Here is a 19,438-nt window from a genome sequence, read left to right on the forward strand (position 1 = left end):
GCCTGGGAGCAGTGGTCGACCCAACAGAAGTGGAGATCGAGCGCTTGGAATGGGCCCATGAGGCGGTAGAAGTAGGTCGAAGGCAGTTCAAAATGTTTGCTGCGAGAAACCCTCGGTTCTGCAATAGGTACGAGGAGGAAGAATGAAGAGGCAACGTTCGGCGGAAGGCGACAAGCCTGCTTTCAAGAGGCAGAAAGGACCCAGTCTAGAGCCGCGAGGCAGGGCAGTCGCATAGACAAGACAAGTAGGCCCAAAGCTGTAAGACAGATGGGCCCCAATAGCAAGGTAGCAACTACCTCGGAAGCTGCGAGTCAGAGGCAAGTTCCAACTACGGAAGTAGGAGATAAGCCAAAGAGAGATAACGCTAAGACTCCGGCTTTCGCGGAGGTGCTGAAGGGAGTTAAAGCTAAGACTCTGGCTTTTCCCGAGAAGATGTGTGATGTGGCAAAGCAGTCACTGACTTAGGCGCTGGTTGATCGTAGCAGTCCTTTCGGACAGATGACTACTGACAGGTGGAGATCTGCAGAAAGGGGGCTTATTAACTTAATGCTTAGATGATGCGGGAACAACCAAGTACGCCCCTTCCAACCTTTGATTCGGGGGGATGGTATAATGGTGTGAAGATGATAGCGTGCGACATCACCGCAAGCTTGCGGTGGCTGGAGGAAGTGGTTCCAAACCTCCAAGGGCAAGGCACGAACGCGCGGTTTGAGGTGGTGGATAAAGCGCAAATCCCCACTGTACCAAAAGTTAAGGTATGGATACCATGCGTAATGAAGTCTGAGGATACACTGCGACTTCTGCAGAATCAGAATCCGAACATACCGACACAGGATTGGAAGGTACTTACTGTATCTAGGCCTACATCTTCAGTTGTACATCTTCCAAATAAACAAGCAGGCGGAGGATATATTGTACACGCAGCTTGGAAAAATGTCCTTTGGTACAGGCAAAATTTATATGCGACTCAGGAAAAGAAGTCCCGAGGATAAAAGTCCTAACACGCTGGAAGTGGGCGAAGTCGAAAAGGACCTCAAAAGCCTAAGGGGAAAAAGACAGGTGGAGGTAGCCTACGTCACCACGAAGGTGTTAGAAGAGGACCAACAACCAGATGGTGCTGTGAGTTGCACAGAGGAACACACGGCACGACAGTTACAAGAGGCTGAAGGCGGCTTCGAACACTCTAAACCAAAAGGGCAAGGGGATGACGACGACGTCACGGCGAAGGTGCTGGAGGGGGACAAACAGCCCAATGGTGCTGCGAGTCCTACAGATAAACCTCCAACACAGTAAAGTGGCGTCGAGCGAACTCCTCCTAACCCTTGAGGATGGTTCGTTTGACGTGGCGCTGATCCAGGAGCCGTGGCTCTCATCGGTAGGAAAGGTTTCTGGACTTAGCGCACGCGGATTTGGCGTTTAGTATGCGCAAACGGAAGAACGGGTGCGAGCTGAAGTAATGGTAAGGAAACAGCTGCATTCATATATGCTGCCTAATTACACTACCGAGGACCTCGGAGTGGTGGCCGTTGAGCAAAGGAATAAGCAGGCATTTATCCTCGCATCCTGCTACATGGCCCATGCTGCGGAGTTTCCACCGATGGAGTGAAACAGGCTAGTACAGGACGAAGGGCGCAAAGGGCGGTTGGTCATAGGCGCAGATGCAAATGCACACAACAATGCGTGGGGAGGAGCAGATAGGAACGAGAGAGGCGAATCTCTATTTTGTTACATCCTGCAAACCAATTTGCAGATAGCCAACAATGCAAATGTCCCTACATACATTGGTCCAACATCCAACAATGTTTTGGATATTACACTGAGCTCCGAACGTGATATATCAAGGTATGATTGGATGGTTCTTGATAGACCATCCTTCTCCGACCATGCGTATATCAGCTTCAGCATCCACCTAAAGAGGGTAGGGAAGGGAGGAACTTTAGAAACTCTAGGTCAACAAACTGGACTAAATTCCTGAAACAGGTATGAACGAAACTGGGACAACCCAAAGAGGTTGCCAATGTGGAAGAACTGGAGGAGTCCAATGAATTCCTAACAAGGACGCTTATGACTGCGTATAACAAAGCTTGCCCTCTAAGAAGATTCAGAGGAAAAGCAAAACCACTATGGTGGAGCAAAGAGCTGGGTCTTCTAAAAAGACAGGTAAAAGAAATGTTTAAGCTAGCAAAGACCGCGGAAAGCGAAGCGTGTCGGGACGAGTACAGGGATCCACTGAAGATCTACAAGCGTGAAATTTCCAGGACGAAGAGAATCTCATGGAAAAGTTTCTGTACGGACATAGAGTGCTCCAGCGAAACAGCACGGTTGAGAAAAGTCCCAGCAAGGGAAACATAGTCCAGGGACTAAAAAAGAAAGAGAACAGGGGAATGGTCACGTAATAGTGAGGAATACCTTGAGGTGCTTCTCGATACACATTTCCCATCGGGAGATGGTTTAGAAGAGCCAGCAGACAGCACTCACACTTCGATCACGGAGCGGGTAGTGCCGGGCTTGGCGACAGATACCAAGTTCGAATGGGCAGTGAAGACGTTTTCTAAGTTTAAATCGCCGGGCCCAGATGGTATATTGCCGGCCATGCTTCAAGTTTCAAGTAGGGCGGTAGTGGAATGGCTTAAAATAATATTCGATGGGTGCATAAGACTAAATCATATAGCGCACTCTTGGAAAACTGCTCGTGTAGCTTTCCTACCAAAGGCGGGGATGATCGGTCACGTGTATCCCAAAGACTATAGACCCATTAGCTTAACATCATTTCTGCTCAAAACCTTTGAGAGGCTGATAGATGTGTACATAAAGTCCAACGTGTATGAAAAGCTGCTCTCCACAACACAACATGCGTACACCAAAGGCAAGTCGGTAGACACCGCATTGCATAGGGTGGTAATAAGCATAGAGAAAGCCCTGGAATATAAGGAATATGCTCTCGGAGTCTTCTTCTATCACCTTTGCTGTGGACGCTGGTCGTCAACCAACTGCTGAGGCGATTCGACGAGGGACCCGTAAAACTTACGGCTTACGCAGATGACGTTGCAATTGTCATAAGTGGAAAGTGCCTTCCAACGACTAGTTCTTTGATGGATAGGGCGCTTCGGCATATTCATACCTGGGCATCAAATGTCGGGTTGAAAATCAACGCGGATAAGACGGATATGGTCTTGTTTACAAAGAGGTACAAGCTCCCAAGTCGGATCAGGCCTAAGTTAGGAGAAGAGGGTGAAGAAGGCTTCAACGGCACTTTATGTATGTAAAAGAATGCTGGGGTGTACGTGGGGCTTATCGCTCTCTCTTATTTTACACTATGGAGTTCTTGTTTGGTGGAAAGCCACACAAAAAACAACATACCTCAAAAAATTAGGGGGGTGTGCAGACTATCAATGCTTAGCTTTACGGGAGCCCTGAAAACAACCCCGATAGCTGCACTGTATGCCATTCTGCACATTCCACCTGTAGACCTGGTAGCAAAGAACATAGCGTTAACAACTGCAACCAGGCTCGGGGCAGCTTGAGCGCCGACCATACGGCCATAGTAGTATAGTGTCATCAATCAAGACGAACAGACTACCTGATTGCCTACCTGCGCTTCGAGGGCGATCTTAAGGTCACAATAGAGGTGGACGGTTGGCGCAAGGGTGCTCAAATGGCGGACGAGGCGATACATATGTACACAAATGGTTCCAAAGTAGTGGAAGGAGTAGGGTCTGCGGTATACTGTGCTGATTTGGAAATAAACAGATCCTACAGCCTGCCGGATTACTGTAGCGTTTTCTAAGCAGAAATAGTAGCCGTACCCAAAGCAGTAGAAACTCTGGAAGAAAATAGCCCAAGCTGCGATCGTGTTAACTTTTATATTGACATTCAAGCAGCAATTAAGGCAATAATCTCGCATAGCGGAGAATCTAAATGCGTGTTAAGAGTGTAAGCAGTCCCTGGAGAGAATTGGGACAGGGAGAAGCATACATCTATATTGGGTCCCAGGGCATATGGGAATAGATGGTAATGAAAAAGCGGATAAACTAGCTAAAAAGGGCGCATCCCTTGAAGCTTGCTCCGTAGACGTTCCAATTAGACTGAGCGAAATTAAGCGAAGGCGAGAGGTGCACATGATCGACCAAGCAGGAAAGGCGTGGGTTGAAGCGCGGGGCTGTAAATTGTCGAAGATTATGTGTAGGTCTTACAACCTTAGACTAACACAGTTGCTCCTATCATTAAAAAGAGAGGACTGTAGACTCATGACGGGTATTCTGACTGGACACTGCCTTCTGGCGTCACATGCCTTTAAATTAGGCTTGGTCAGTGATAGCAGATGTAGGAAGGGCGGGCTGGAGGAGGAGACGATCGAGCACGTTCTGTACTCGTGCCCTGCGCTTGCCAGGCTAAGACTCCAGCTATTAGGAGTGATACAGCTGTCAGATCTAGAAGCAGCAAGTGGCTTAAGTCCTAGGAAGCTTCTAGTATTTGCCAAGAAGATGGAGTTATTGCATAACATAGGTCCTGGTTTTTGATAGGGTTTTTCAGTTTGGTCGTTAAAACAAACTTCTAGTAACACTACGGACTTATTCAGTCTATGTGAGTCCTAACCTAACCTAACCGAAGATAACTTACAAATCTGCAAAATAACTTCATTAGAAGCTTACATTTGTCCCTTAAACGTTTTCTTACATGGTGCTTGGTAGTTCAAGGGATTGCAGTGATAATACGATTTTTTTCCGTTTTTGCGACATGTCAATTTTGTCACCAAAATTTTCGTCTTTATAAAATAAATTTAATGTTATTTAATTTATATCTATCCATTTTGCTATTAATAAAAAAATCACTTTTGCAAATGCTTGAACTTCCGCCACAAATTGATCAGCTGTTCATTTATCTGTCAAATCATCACTTTTTTTAGGTTGGCAAAATCAATTCAACTTCAACTAAAATAAGTTGTAATTCTTAATACCAAACAGGAGCTTAGTTGTCTTAAAGTTGGGTTGTTTTAATTACAACCCAACTTAGTTCAGTTGTAAACCGTAATAGAGGTATAAAGAAGGGAAAAAGTAGCCACTGTGTTCACAATCAGGGGCATAGTCCATATAAAACGATAAATATTGATAAAGAAGCCAAAAGATTTAACTATGAGTATATAGAGAGCCAACGGCCATCGACACAATAATACACAATACCTCAAATCACCCCTAACAGCATAAAAATGCAGCATTAAGGCACTTGGTACATAGACTTGAAAGAACACCTCTTACACAAGAGCCATATAAGAGAGAACTTGAGGTCATATATAATATCGCTGCAAACAACGGATAGAAAAAAAACACTAGTAGATAAGCTCAGAAGGACAAATGGAGAACCAAAAAGAAATAATGAAAAGGAAAATAATAGCTGGACGACTATAACATATACTGGAAAAGCAACATATAAATTGGAAAACTTCTTTAAAAAATACAACATTAACACAGCATTCAAAACATCGAACAATCTAGGGCGAAAACTAAGAACTAACACTAACTCTGAGGATCCGTTTAGCAGCCACGGCGTATACAAGCTTATGCCAGCATAGTTACGTAGGACAAATAGAACGGCCAATAAGAATGACGTTCAGAGAACAAATTAGAGATTACAACAAAAAAATACGGAATCAAAACATTATACCCGAGTCTAACTTCGCGAATCACATGGTCGAGAATGAATGTTCCCCAGCAAACATCAATAAAACAGTTAGGGTTCTTCACATACAAGTAAAAGGCCGCGTCTTAACGTACTCGAAAACATGGAAATCTACAAACAGAAAACATTTGACGGTAGAATAATAAACGAACAGATAAACACAATTTCTGACACAATATTCGAGCCTTTAAAACTTGTTTAAAAGAAACAAAGTAATCACACAGGTACACAAGACAAACAAAACAAATAACACACCAAAACAACAAACCCACAAAGAAGGTCAAACGACTAAAATCACGGAGTTTTACCTACCCCAGCCAGCCACACAAATCGATTAGTAAACCACCCTCGGTTCTGAATGAACACACAGCACATACACATAACTAAATATACACAATCAATTTGTTCATACCTGCTCATGTACCTACGAACTATAAATACAGGACATACGACAACAACAGATCAGAACGAAAATCGACACTGATGATGGCACAACGCTGAAACCGGTTTGTCTCAAAACCAAATTTCACAAGGGATGACGGAAAATCTTTCCAATATACATCATTTACCCACCCTGTCGGAAAATCAACAAAACAAGAAAAGTCAGTTATTGCTTGTCAGGCTTTTAACTTGCACGCGAACGGACTACTAACAATTTACAAGCGACGCCTACTGAAAATATATGTATAAAACAAAGCCGAGCATTTGGTTCAACAAACAATGCCTGGAATTGAATGTCACTCCAAAATTCTCTAAAATAACAATAAAGGCAAATACCAAATCTAGGAGGAAAACAGTTAGAAAATCGGAAAAGGATATTCTAAAATATGAGTTGGAAAGCTTATACTCGAAAAAGGATGAGATAAATGCCGAGCTATTATCTATCCATTTAAGATTGGCGGAACAACTACCTACGACTGCATTAATGGAATGTTTCGACCGCATTAAGACAGAGGTCGATGAGGAACTACCACAAAAATACAGGTCGCTGAACCGAAAATTGGACAAGGTGGCAGGACGACGAGTGAGTAACCAAAACCAAAAAACTCACCAGTTTCATGACAAGTTCGTTAACCTCACAACAGTGGCCGTTACCAAGGAAGAGGCACAACTTCTCGAAAAGGGCCTGAAGCACAATATCATGGACCAAAATACAGTAAAAAAAGCGGAGCAAGCGATTGTAGATGCGGAGATCGCAATATCATTGATACCACAGGAAGATGAGGAGCACGCAAGACACATGTGCAGGGAAATCACAAAAAAAGGAGATGAAAGCACAGGAAGGACAAAAATCGAATACAGAGGAGAAAACAATGAAGAATCTACGGCACAAACTAAGGAAAAACAATATTGTCACAACGAAAGCGGACAAAGGAAACACCACTGTGCTAATCGAAAAAGAGCAATATATATCCAAAATCGAAGATTTCATGGGGGGAATGAAATGTCGTAGAATGAGAGAGGATCCCACGGATGAATACCAAAAACAAATCAAAGTTGCTATAAAAAATGCAACAAATATAGTAGATTCTAACATGGCACATAGATTGGTCAAAATGAATCCTTCAGCTCCTCCACTGATTACGCTACCAAAAATCCACAAGCCGGACACGCCAATGAGGCCCATCATTAATTTTAAATCGGCACCATGTTACAAGCTGCCCAAATATTTAAAAACGATATTGAAAGATACTCTGGAGCTAAGGAACGAATATGCAATAGCTAACACAACAGAACTAATAGAGAGACTTGAGACCATAGAGCTAACAAGTTTCAGCAAATTGGTATCTTTTGATATAAAAATTTATACCCATCTATACCACTATCGGAGACTTTGGACATAGTTAGCTCAACAATAGTTCATAATACAAAAAACAAAGTGAAAAGTATGCAAATCACAAATATGCTAAGAACCGCTTTACATCAAAACTATTTTCAATTCAACAATAAAATATATAGACAAACAAACGGTCTTGGAATGGGAAGCTCCACATCAGCAATTCTTATGGAAGTGTTCATGCAAAATCTGGAAGAAAAGTACATACAGGAGCTGAAGTCCAAATTAGGCGTGTCATTTTATGCAAGATACGCGGATGACATAATATGCGTTTTAACTACTAATAAAGAAGAGCTTGAACTGGAGTACCTCAACAAGCAGCATGGAAATATAAAATTTACAATGGTAATCGAAAAAGACGGAGGAATCAACTATCTATACCTCACGATAAATATTGATAAAGAAGCCAAAAGATTTAACTATGACATATGTATATAGAAAGCCAACGGCCACCAACACAATAATACACAATACCTCAAATCACCCCAAACAGTATAAAAATGCAGCATTAAGGCACTTGGTACATAGACTTGAAAGAACACCTCTTATACAAGAGGCATATAAGAGAGAACTTGAGGTCATATATAATACCGCTGTAAACAATGGATATAAAAAAAACACTAGTAGATAAGCTCAGAAGGACAAATGGAGAACCAAAAAGAAATAATGAAAAGGAAAATAATAGCTGGACGACTATGACCTATACTGGAAAAGCAACATATAAATTAGCAAACTTCTTTAAAAAAATACAACATTAAAACAGCATTCAAAACATCGAACAATCTAGGGCGAAAACTAAGAACTAACACTAACTCAGAGGATCCGTTTAGCAGCCACGATTACCTGCGGATGCCAGCATAGTTACATAGGACAAACAGGACGGCAAATAAGAACGAGGTTCAGAGAACATATTAGATATTACAACAAAAAAATACGGAATCCAAACATTATACCCGAGTCTAACTTCGCGAATCACATGGTCGAGAATGAATGTTCCCCAGCAAACATCAATAAAACAGGTATGGTTCTTCACACAAGCAAAAGGCCGACCTCTTAACGTCCTCGAAAATATGGAAATCTACAAACAGAAAACAATCGACGGTAGAATAATAAACGAACAGATAAGCACAATTTCTGACACAATATTCGAGCCTTTAAAACTTGTTTACAAGAAACAAAGTAATCACACAGCTACAATAGACAAACACACAACAACAAATAAACACAAAACAATTAACACACCAAAACAACAAACCCACAAACAAGGGCAAACGATTTAAATCACGGATTTTTACCTACCCCAGTCAGCTACACAAATCGATTAGTAAACCACCCTCGGTTCTGAATGAACACACACCACATACACATAACTAAATATACACAAGCATCAATTTTGACAATACCTGCTCATGTACCTACGAACTATAAATACAGGACAAACGACAGCAACATATCAGAACGAAAATCGACACTGATGATGGCACAACGCCGAAACCGGTTTGTCTCAAAACCAAATTTGGCAAGGGATGACGTAAAATCGTTCCAATATACATCCATATAAAGTGTAAAGCCAACGATAGCCCCGAAACAATCCTTAGCTTGGATTCACTCAAGGACCTCGATAATTCAAGCCCAGATGGTAGCTCCTTTCGAGACGAAGGTGCGGGATCTATTAATGCACCGAACGGGCTGCAAGAGTGCTCGTAGATCGTTCTTCGTATTAAGCGTATTAGTATTTCTTTTCTTTCGTATAAGTTATTTCTTTTCTTTCTGTCTCTTTTCCTCCTCCACCTTCATATGCGATATCAAATTGCCTTTAATCAAAAGCATTGCAAAGCTTATGTCCTTAGCAGACGTGCTAAAGGTATAAATATCATACATATCAACGCGCAAAGCCTCTATAGAAAACTGGATGAGTTAAGATATCTTTGCGAGGCCTTCGATATAGATATTATCTGCATCTCCGAAACCTGGTTTGCTTCAGGCCATAACGATGAGATAGTGAAACTAAATGGCTATCAGCTTTTCAGAGCTGACAGAAGTGGTTATGGTGGTGGTGTCGTTATATATGTTAAAAGTAGTTTGTCCTGTAAATTATGTTGTAGTTCTTGTACCGGTGATTCTGTAGAATTTGTGTTCGTTGATGTTTTTTCAGGAAAGGATGATAAGCTCCTTGTCGGATGTGCAATAGACCTAATCTCCAAGTAAATTTGTACATTATCCAGAAATGACATGGCTTCAACCTGCCTCCATGCCAATTCCTTTTTCTTTATATTTTTATAGTCCTCCATGCCCAGATTATAGATAATGGGCATTTTCCGCACCTGCCTGGAAAAAATTATTTCTTTCTAGGTAGTTTTACCTTTGGTAGTACTGTGCTATATCGCTGAAATGGATGGAAAAGAATTTTCGTTAACTTGTAGAACACATTTTTTGAACACAATCAATTTTAAAACACAAAAAAAGTTTAATAAATATTGAATATTATAAATATGGCAGTGCAACACTTTTTGCAATTTTTTACGAATTACTACTCATTATACAAAAATATCAGCAAAAATTTCATCAGCAATGTTATTTTCGTAAATTTTTAAAACTGTATAACGAAAACTATGTAAACCGATTTCATAAACGTTTTCCGATAAATTCGCAAAGTTTTTAAACATAACATTTGCGTATATTTGTTGCTCACAGGAATACATAAACCTGTTTACAAAAACTTTATTTTAAGAACGCATTTTTATATTAATTATTATCTATAAATATGTTTTAAGCTGGCTTGAGGTCCATGGATGATAAATTAAAACGCAGGTTTTATTTATTTTATTCCCAATATATTTCGATTACACACGGTAATCGTCTTCAGAGGAAATAGTTACCACGCCTTCACTGCTTGACGTGAAGTTTATCAAGCAGCTTAAAACATATTTACAAAGTAAAAGGTCGCCAAATAATCACTTATATTAATTATTTATATTGTCCAAATGGTTGTAGAATAACATTTTTCAATTTAAGTTTGTAGTATGAGACTTTACAAGACTGTTACAATAAATAAATTTAATTTCTCAATTAATGTTAAGCACCATATTTTATTGTATAATGGCCAAATGCTAGAAATTCAGCAGCACTCCAATCGCTTCCACCAAAAGGAGTTCCTATATTTTCCTACGTAAAAGGATATACTGTTATGGCAACCTCCTTAGAAAAACTATAATAAACAGTTATCGCCCTTGTCTCTGCAGTTTCTTCACTGCTCGTAAATTTGCACTGTCATCGACCAAGTCTACGGCGAAACTGTTATCATAATCCTGAGAGTCCAGAGAAACTAGCAGCTTCAAGAGGGTTGAGCAATAAAAATGACGCTGTTAGTGGAGTTGGGTCCAATTTACTATTTATTAGATGGTTGAATGAAGATTGTATGGCAAGGTGGTATGATTCAAATGTAAAGACAGGCATACCGGCTGCTTAGCTTGGCAGCACAATGCGTCAAAAGCATCCCACAGGGGTCTCTGTTGCTAAGTCCCTAGCATCGAGCTCTTTTTTGATAAAAAAAAACTACTTATCCGGGTACCTGGGCGGAAGGATATCCCTGGCAACTATGGTGCTGATCTCTTAGCCCAAGCAACGACCTGTGAGCTTAACGTGGCTGTGAGTACTCTTTTGGACGCCGCTGTCCACTTAATCTCTGCTTCTAGACAGGTGGGCCACGAGTCGACTAAGTGAAAGCTGAGGCACCATCTTTTGACAGGTGTCGAGGTCTTTCTGGCCATTTTCGACTTCTAGCACTCGGAGGAGCTATTAGGGTTTAGTAATGTCATCTCATCATCACTATTAAAAGCCTAAGCGATTTTGGCAATTTCGTAAAAAGCCAGCCCTATTACAAGATAACTGACGCCTATGTCTTTTTAGACCGGAAAGAAGCCTTTGGGCTTTTATTCTTAAATACGAAAAGCTCACACAGTTGTGTATATACTCACCGTCGGCATCTCGGACTGCACCATAGATCTTCTGGAGAACTTCTCGCTCGAACACTAAAAGCCCTCACATCTTCTCTCGATATAGTTTGTGTTCGAGCCATTTATTAGGACAGGTATGATGGGCGGCTTGCAGAGCCTAATTTTGGTTCGTCGAGGGAGGAAACGTAAATTCACAAATTACAGCATACAAGTGGTTATGAACAACCTGCTTGAGTGGTGGAAGTCCTTGTTAGGAGGACATGAATATATTGAGATATGTTTTACAGGGGTGCATGGGTGTAGTAAACAGGAGAAACCCTGAGTTTAGATCACCCTCAGTTGCGGGGAACTGCTGGTACTGTCTGAGAGGCTTGAATGCCTTGAAATTATTCTTGACAGACATCTGTCTTAATGTGGAAGAAAACGTAAACAAATCTTGTTTTCGACTTTTACAATATACGATAATGCTCGGTATTACTTGTGAAGATAGACCACCACCATTGCGTCCTTCCTAGTTCAGCGTAATTGATGCCATACAGCGGTTAGCTGCAAACAATCCCCCAGCCAGGTTAGATTACGATCATTAAAAGAACAAACTGATATATAGCACACCTTATCTAAAGAGTGATCAACTCAAAAACTCACAATGTTTAAAAAACTCGATAAGTTCGCTGACCCCATCATATAGATTAAATAAACGGCAGGTTTCATCAAGCACTTGTGGGTGAGTGGTGAAACTACTATTTAATTGAGTATATAGATCAGTCAGTATAGGATTAGAGAACACGATAGTGTGTATAAAAACTTAGGCATTTGACTTAACACTCTTTAAGCGTAGGTGTGCGTTATAGTTTTACTTATGTATGTCAAAACAATATTTTTAATTAGAAGTATTTAAAGTAAAGGCAAAATAATCAATTAAATATTTGGTTTTTGTTAGTGTCAAGGCATGAAAACCTGGACAACATGCATGAATGAACAAAATGCAAAAAGTCCGGAAAACAAGTTTTAAAGTAGTTTTAAAGTTAGCTATTTCCAGAAAATCCTGAATTTTTTTCATATTCGCTTTATTAAAGCCCAAAAAAGTGTAGTTTCCTTTCAGTATTAGCTCTCGGGATTTTAATATAGTAAATTCACTGATGAAACCAGTGTTCCCTTAACCCAAAATTGAAAAGACTCATTTATACTTCTGACAAGAGAACGACGATATAATTTTGAAAAGCTTGCTGCCTATAATTCCTTTTGTTGCATTTTTTTTTAGAAAGTTGTATTTAAAAATTCTTTAAGGTTGTTTCGTAATTCAAAAGCATGAGAGGAAGAACGGTTGGCAACTCTCTGTTGGAACAACTCTAATGGATTTATTTCGCCTCTCCATTGTCCAAAAATTTCGCGGTTATGTTCATTTCGATCCACTAATTCAAGCGTAGTTTCTATCATGTTGTAGCAAGCCGATATTTTTGTAAGTAGTATTCGCCAGCGACTTGCCTGAATGCCGAATGTATTCTTAATATGTACTCTAGCCTTGGAAAATACAATATTGTACTTCTCCTTATCATCAGTTAAATTTATACCCAGAAAAGGACGCATTAAATTTGTCTTAAGCGGAAATGCGTTATCGCCAACAAAGTGATATGGAAAATTGATAGCTGTTCCTGGAAAATTGGTAGGTTGAGGGACTTCTAATGTCCCATTCAATATTTTGTTTCCAAAAGAACTTCAGGCAAAGACTCCACCATAGAGCTGGATTTCCATTCGATCCTTAATCGATTTAATCGATCTTTTTTTTAGAAATGCAAAATCGATTTTTTTTTAAATCGTTCGATTCTTTAGGCATCGAAGTTTTCATCACTATATACTTTACGAACGCTTGAGGAAATACATATTCTGTAATTTTTGTTTTAATAAATTAAGCTTTATTGTGTTGGTGGTTCCGAGATAAAGGAGAAAGATGAAGAAATTTCTTCGCACTTCTGGCAAGCAATATATTGAACATGTGTTTATCTTTTTTGTGGTATGATATTGTGTTCAGTACGAAATGAAAACTAATTAATACCACATTTTTAGGTTATAGTAAGCCAATTGAATGTGACCCTGAAGGGGAATTCAATTTTATAAGTAATCCAAAGATTCGCAGATCTGTTGCCTGGAAGTACTTTAGTCAAGTGCAGGGCGATTGTGTGGAATGCAAATTGTGCGGAAAAAATGCAAAACAGGTGGAAATACATCCAATTTGTTAAATCACTTGAAGCGGTCACATCCAATGTTGATGAAAATGTCTTCATCAACAGCTCCTATAGAATCTTTTGTGAACCTAATAACAACAACATAAGGAAGTCTCAGTCTGTAGATGAGCGAAAAAACAACTGGTTTGTGCTTTGATTAGAATGATTGCCACAGATATGCAACCCTTTAGGATTGTCGAAGATAACGGATTCAGATCTTTTACGCAATGCTTGGATCCTCGGTACGTTTTGCCTTCACTTTTTTAACAAATATAGAAAATCAATACTTTTTATGACATAGACAGCAGCAAACACGAAAACAGAAATGGCAATTTTTAAGAAATTTCGTCAATTAAATTCCTTATTCCTTTTTATTTTCAATAAGCTAAGAAAATACTTCCATGAAGTTTTTAACTGAAACTACCCAAACCATGACACAAATTGCCGTATGTTGTAAATTGAAAGTTCCGTATACCTCATTGATTAAAAAGCTGCAAAACGTATACTGAGAACATGTTACCTTACGTATGTAATAAATACTTCCTTTTTATATGACGCTGAACATAGATCGATTCTAATGCCGTAATCGAAGCGAGAACATTATGCATATTGTAATAATAAGTCTTAAAGAAGAAAGTGTATTGGTTAATATTCCCAAGGTTGCTTTTCCTACATTTTGTAATAAAGGATTAAAAAAAACGCAAAAAGTATGACATTTCGGTAAAGTGTAATATGTTATATGTGATTGAATAAAAACACTAATGAGTAGCCTTTGAAAGCGATTCTGCTTTATTGCCGGAAATCATTTCTATTTTTACAAAAGTTCTTAACCTACACTCCCTGCAAAAATTGTTGGATTACGTGTTCCATTTTCTTCATGTTGGAGTGCTCTAACGATATTCCTTTGCAATGCGTTTGGGGACCACCATCAGTCGATCATTGCTCGTTTTTTAACGACCGTGATCACGACACGATGACGATCGAATAGAGTTGCCAAAAGTAAAATATTGCAGACAAATAACTGATAATATAATTTAACTATGGCAACTCTGATAAAATGCAACCGCGCACTGGTTTTATGTATACATACTATAGTATAGAGAAATATTAGTTTCTTTATTCACGCAAATGCTAAATAACATAAGAATATTCCTAGTATAAAATAGAAAAGTTGTATTGCCCCTCTTCATTTACTTTCATTTTAAATTAAATTCACTCCGATAATTCTTTCCGACACAATTCCTCTTTAGTACTTTGGCATATGATACTCTGTGGGTGCTCCGTGGAGTACAACAGTGAAAATACTTTGGAAAGTACTCTAATGTATGTACTCTATGGAATATTCACAAACAAAGCGAGAGTGGTATCACCTACTCCTCTCCTAGGACATCGCAATGTTAATTGGAGCACATTTTTTGTATGAATACAGATAAGTTTTGGAACACTCCTATACTCCTAAAGGAGTATTCCTTTCACTATTTATGGAGTACTCGCGTTTTTTGAAGGGCATACATTAATGTTTACATACTAGAAGTGCATGATTTAATAATGAAAAATGGTTTGTCAGCAAATTATTGTATTGACCTACATATTGTCAATATGAGCCGAGCTTAAGCTGTTTGGTGGCGAATCAATATATTGGGCGATTTGGCAAATGCGAATGAACTCATGGGTCAATTAAATATGAACGTTTGTTTGTATGTATATTTGTAACGTTAAGCGTGTTCGAAGTGATGTGAATTCCGCGCAATACTACACCATCGGCCTTTTAAGTGAGCGTATATAATTTTATTCTTAATTATAGATGGTCACTCTAATACTGTTTTCACACAGAAACTTAATGATCTCATTTCACCTTCTAATGAAATCGTAAATTTTTTGCTTTCACACATAAGTAGCTGCTCGATTAGTATGAAGGATGAAATGTCAAGCGAATAAAATGACAATGCTATATGACAGACAATGACATTTACTTTGACAAATGACATTTTTAAGCACTAAACACACCAAAAACTAAGAAACTCTCCCAACAGAGTTGCATTGTGCTTTTGACTTCATTAGGCATTCGATTAGTCACTAATGAAATAATTATAGATTCGAATTTTGTAGGGAAGATTGAGCTCAATAAACGTCTTAATGTAGAAAACTGCCTTTATTATTCAATAAGCCGTCTGTGTGAAAATAGCATAACGTCACTGTTATAAGTGTGCCGTTTTGTTTCATTTTACGTTAAATGACCCAGTTAACTTGCTTGGTGTTACCAAATTTCAATCTTTTGCATTCAGTTGTAATTTATGTCATAGTGGTAACTTTATACTACAAGTAGTGAATTTTTTGCTTTTATTCGTTTGCATTTGCTTTACATACATTGCCCGTTATGCTTACTCTCGGTTTTTTTTTTCATATGCTGGCTTATGCTATTTTTTTCGTGTATTTACTGTGATGAGTAATGTTACATGTTTTGCACAGCCGACCTTTAAGAGCGTCGACTCACCTAAAAATCGGCTTGTGTTTACAAATTAACGTTTATGAATAAAGGTACCAATATGAATTTAAACAAATTTTTTTTTGTTTTTGTTTGTTTACACTTTCTTTACTGATGATTTTTGTTTGATGAGTAAAGTGGAATACTTTTGTTGAAACTTTTTTGTTAAATTATGTGACTTAATAGCATATTTTTTATTTTGGGTAAGCCTATTCTTATGGGCTATTATTTCCTTATTTTGTAGGTAGGTTAAAGTAAAAATATTTTCTATTACTATTTTCTATTCTATTTTGGATTTATAATAAAAGATATTTCCCTATTAGTATTTCATATTCTACCAGTGGCTAAAGTAAAAGATTTTCCCTTTAAATTGTGACATCTCTAAAAACTAGGTTTTCCTAACTGAAAAAAGGCATACTTATATCTATTGGTGGTTAAAGTAAAAGTATTTTTCCTAATATGTAAAATTATTAAAATTCCAGAGGTATTGTGAGGTTTTCTTAAGTGAGACCCAGGCGCCTAAATACTTATATTTATTTCTAATAACTAATAGTGATAAATGAGTTATTCATGTAATGTGGAATTATTTATTTTTTCTGTTGTTTTCTTAATTTTTTTTCTCATACGAGGTGTGAAATTTGTAACTTAATTGCATAGGCAATAGGAGGGTTGCTGACGGAAGAGCGGGGTAGCTATGTATTGGTAGTAGTTCTATTAATGGGTAAGTGGAAAGTACAGTGGATGCAAAAATTTTTCGTATCTTTAAATCTTCTTTTTATATTTTCGATATTTTCCAGCATTATTATTTTTTTGATTTTATGTGTGTCATGCAATTTCTGCGTCGGCCACCAAGACAGAATCGTCATGATTTTTATGAAGAATTATTTTTATTTTTACCGGGATTTTCACATGCCTAACCGCTTGGGTTAGTGCAATTATTTGATCTTTGAGAACTTGGGTACCTACTATTATTATTTTAAATTTGCCTACTCGAGTATATATTCTATAATTTTACACCAATTTGTCCCTCAGGACACCTGTGTTTTTCCTTATAAATTTCAAGTCCTGGTTTGCGGCATTTCCTGTATGCCTGGTCGAATATTGTCCTAAGTCAATAACTTCCTCAACAATCTGGTTGCTTGAAATCCTTTCTACGCTAAAATTTTTCTATCCTAAGATGAAAACGAGCGCGACATGTATTATTGCTGCAAATTTATATAGCGCTTCACATATATTTTTATATGTTCTCTTTGTGACTTTTCTTCATTTTTGTTGTTGTTCTTGTTTGCTGGTTTTTTAGTATTCTAGTATTTTGCATAATTCCCTAGAAACTACTACTGTGAATTGTAAAATTATGGAAATTCCTGATTTGCCATTGAATTTAAGCAGGGCTAATGAAGCTTCACAGTCAGTTGAGACATTTTGAAGGTTACTTTTTGGGGTTTACTATGTGATGAAAGTTTATTTTTATTTGTCTACTGCTCTTCCTCAAATTGGATAAAGGAATTTTAGATACGATTTGGTACGGTTTTCAGCTGCCTATATTTAATTTTCATATAATTTTTAAGTATTGTAGCTATTGCAATCACTAATAGCACGATAACGAAGATTAAAACTGCTAGCCAAACATCTGGAATGTTTGGAGCAGCTTTTGTTTCTGGTTCAGCTGGTGGTTCATATTTAACTATCCTGTTTTCTGTTTCTAAGTTTTCTGAGTTTTCCTTCCCTAATTCATAAACGTGTGCTATCTTTGTCCACCAAGCCATGTTGAAATTCTCAAATATTATTTTTCTGCTTTTGTAAGAAATGAACTAAATTTAATTTAGAAAAAATTTTTTGATTTTATTCTTTTATCCTATGTATTCCATTTTACATGTTTATTTAGTTAACATTATTAAAGTATAAAAAATGTCATTCTTAATGGAAAAATTTGTTTAATTTAAAAATTTTTAGAATTTTTTTTTAATTTACATAATATTTTAAAAATTAATTTTTATGCCATTTTGCCTGATTTATTTGACATTATAAAGATCTAAGAAGAATTTTCTTAAGTTTATTTTTCCTTATTTAATTAATATTATAGAAACTTCTGTTTAAAATTTGTTTCTAAAACTTAATTTCTTAAAAAATTTTTTTTTAAAGTTAATATTTTTAACATTTCTCGTTTTCTTAAAATTGAGATTTATTTTATTTTTTTTTTTTGTTGAATTTATTTTACAAATCATTGTTTAAAATTAAATTTTATGCTATTATTATTTTTTCTACGCCACTTTGGGCTTTACTCTTTTTCTCTATTTTTAGGTTGAGTTTGTGCCATTTTCAAAGCTGATATCAAACTTTTTGAGAAAAAAAAATTTTTGTTCATAGTTTAGCGTCCCTGAGGCCGCTCAATTGATTCTAAAAAAATTAGTTATGCTTAAACATTTATAACTCCCTTCTGCCAGTCAGGATGTTGTTTGCTGCGGATTTTCACTGTCGATGAAGATTTCCTTATTTTAGCAGTTAATTTTTAATTTACATAATATTTTATAAATTAATTTTTATGCCATTTTGCCTGATTTATTTGACATTTATAAAGATCTAAGAAGAATTTTGTTAATTTTATTTTTCTTTATTTAATTAATATTATAGAAACTACTGTTTAAAATTTGTTTCTAAACCTTTTGATTTTCTTAAAAAAAATTTTTTCAAAGTTAATATTTTTAACATTTCTCGTTTTCTTAAAATTGAGATGTATTCAAATTTTTCTTTGTTGAATTAATTTTACAAATCATTTTTTAAAATTAAATTTTATGCTATTAATATTTTTTCTACGCCACTTTGGGCTTTAATCTTTTTATCTATTTTTAGGTTGAGTTTGTGCCATTTTCAAAGCTGACATCAAACTTTTTGAGAAAAAAAAAATTGTGTTCATACTTTAGCGTCCCTGAGGCCGCTCAATTGATTCTAAAAAAATTAGTTATGCTTGAACATTTATAACTCCTTTCTGCCAGTCAGGATGTTGTTTGCTGCGGATTTTCACTGTCGATGAAGATTTCCTTATTCCACCTCGCTTATGCTTTTATTTGGTCAGCCATCCTTATTCCACCTCGCTTTATGCTTTTATTTGGTCAGTCATCCTTGTTGCCGATCAGAATGTTGTTTAATTTTCTTTGCCGTTAACTTCGATTTTAATTTGCTCAAATCCTCATAACTGATGATGGGAGCAATTTTCTGGAAACCCTCTTTGTAGCGCAAAATGTCGCCTTCCTTTGTGTCCTTT

General features: G+C 37.4%; 1 protein-coding gene across 5 annotated transcripts in view; it reads left to right on the forward strand.

Moving 5' to 3' along the window:
* Positions 1 to 19,438, forward strand: part of dia (diaphanous related formin 1) — a 506,452-nt gene that overhangs the window by 44,496 nt on the left and 442,518 nt on the right. The window contains exon 1 of one of the 5 annotated variants that reach the window (XM_067766334.1): positions 13,661 to 13,933. The exons of 2 other annotated variants lie outside the window; for them this stretch is intronic. In XM_067766334.1, coding sequence (XP_067622435.1) covers positions 13,854 to 13,933 — 80 coding nt within the window. In that variant the 5' untranslated portion in view covers positions 13,661 to 13,853. Of the gene's footprint in view, positions 1 to 13,660; positions 13,934 to 14,374; positions 14,385 to 16,816; positions 16,898 to 19,438 lie in introns of those variants that run through there. 2 more of the 5 variants (XM_067766337.1, XM_067766338.1) reach the window with 2 other exon arrangements.

This window comes from Eurosta solidaginis, chromosome 2 (genome assembly GCF_040869045.1).
Source record: "Eurosta solidaginis isolate ZX-2024a chromosome 2, ASM4086904v1, whole genome shotgun sequence".
In the NCBI taxonomy this organism is placed as follows: domain Eukaryota; kingdom Metazoa; phylum Arthropoda; class Insecta; order Diptera; family Tephritidae; genus Eurosta; species Eurosta solidaginis.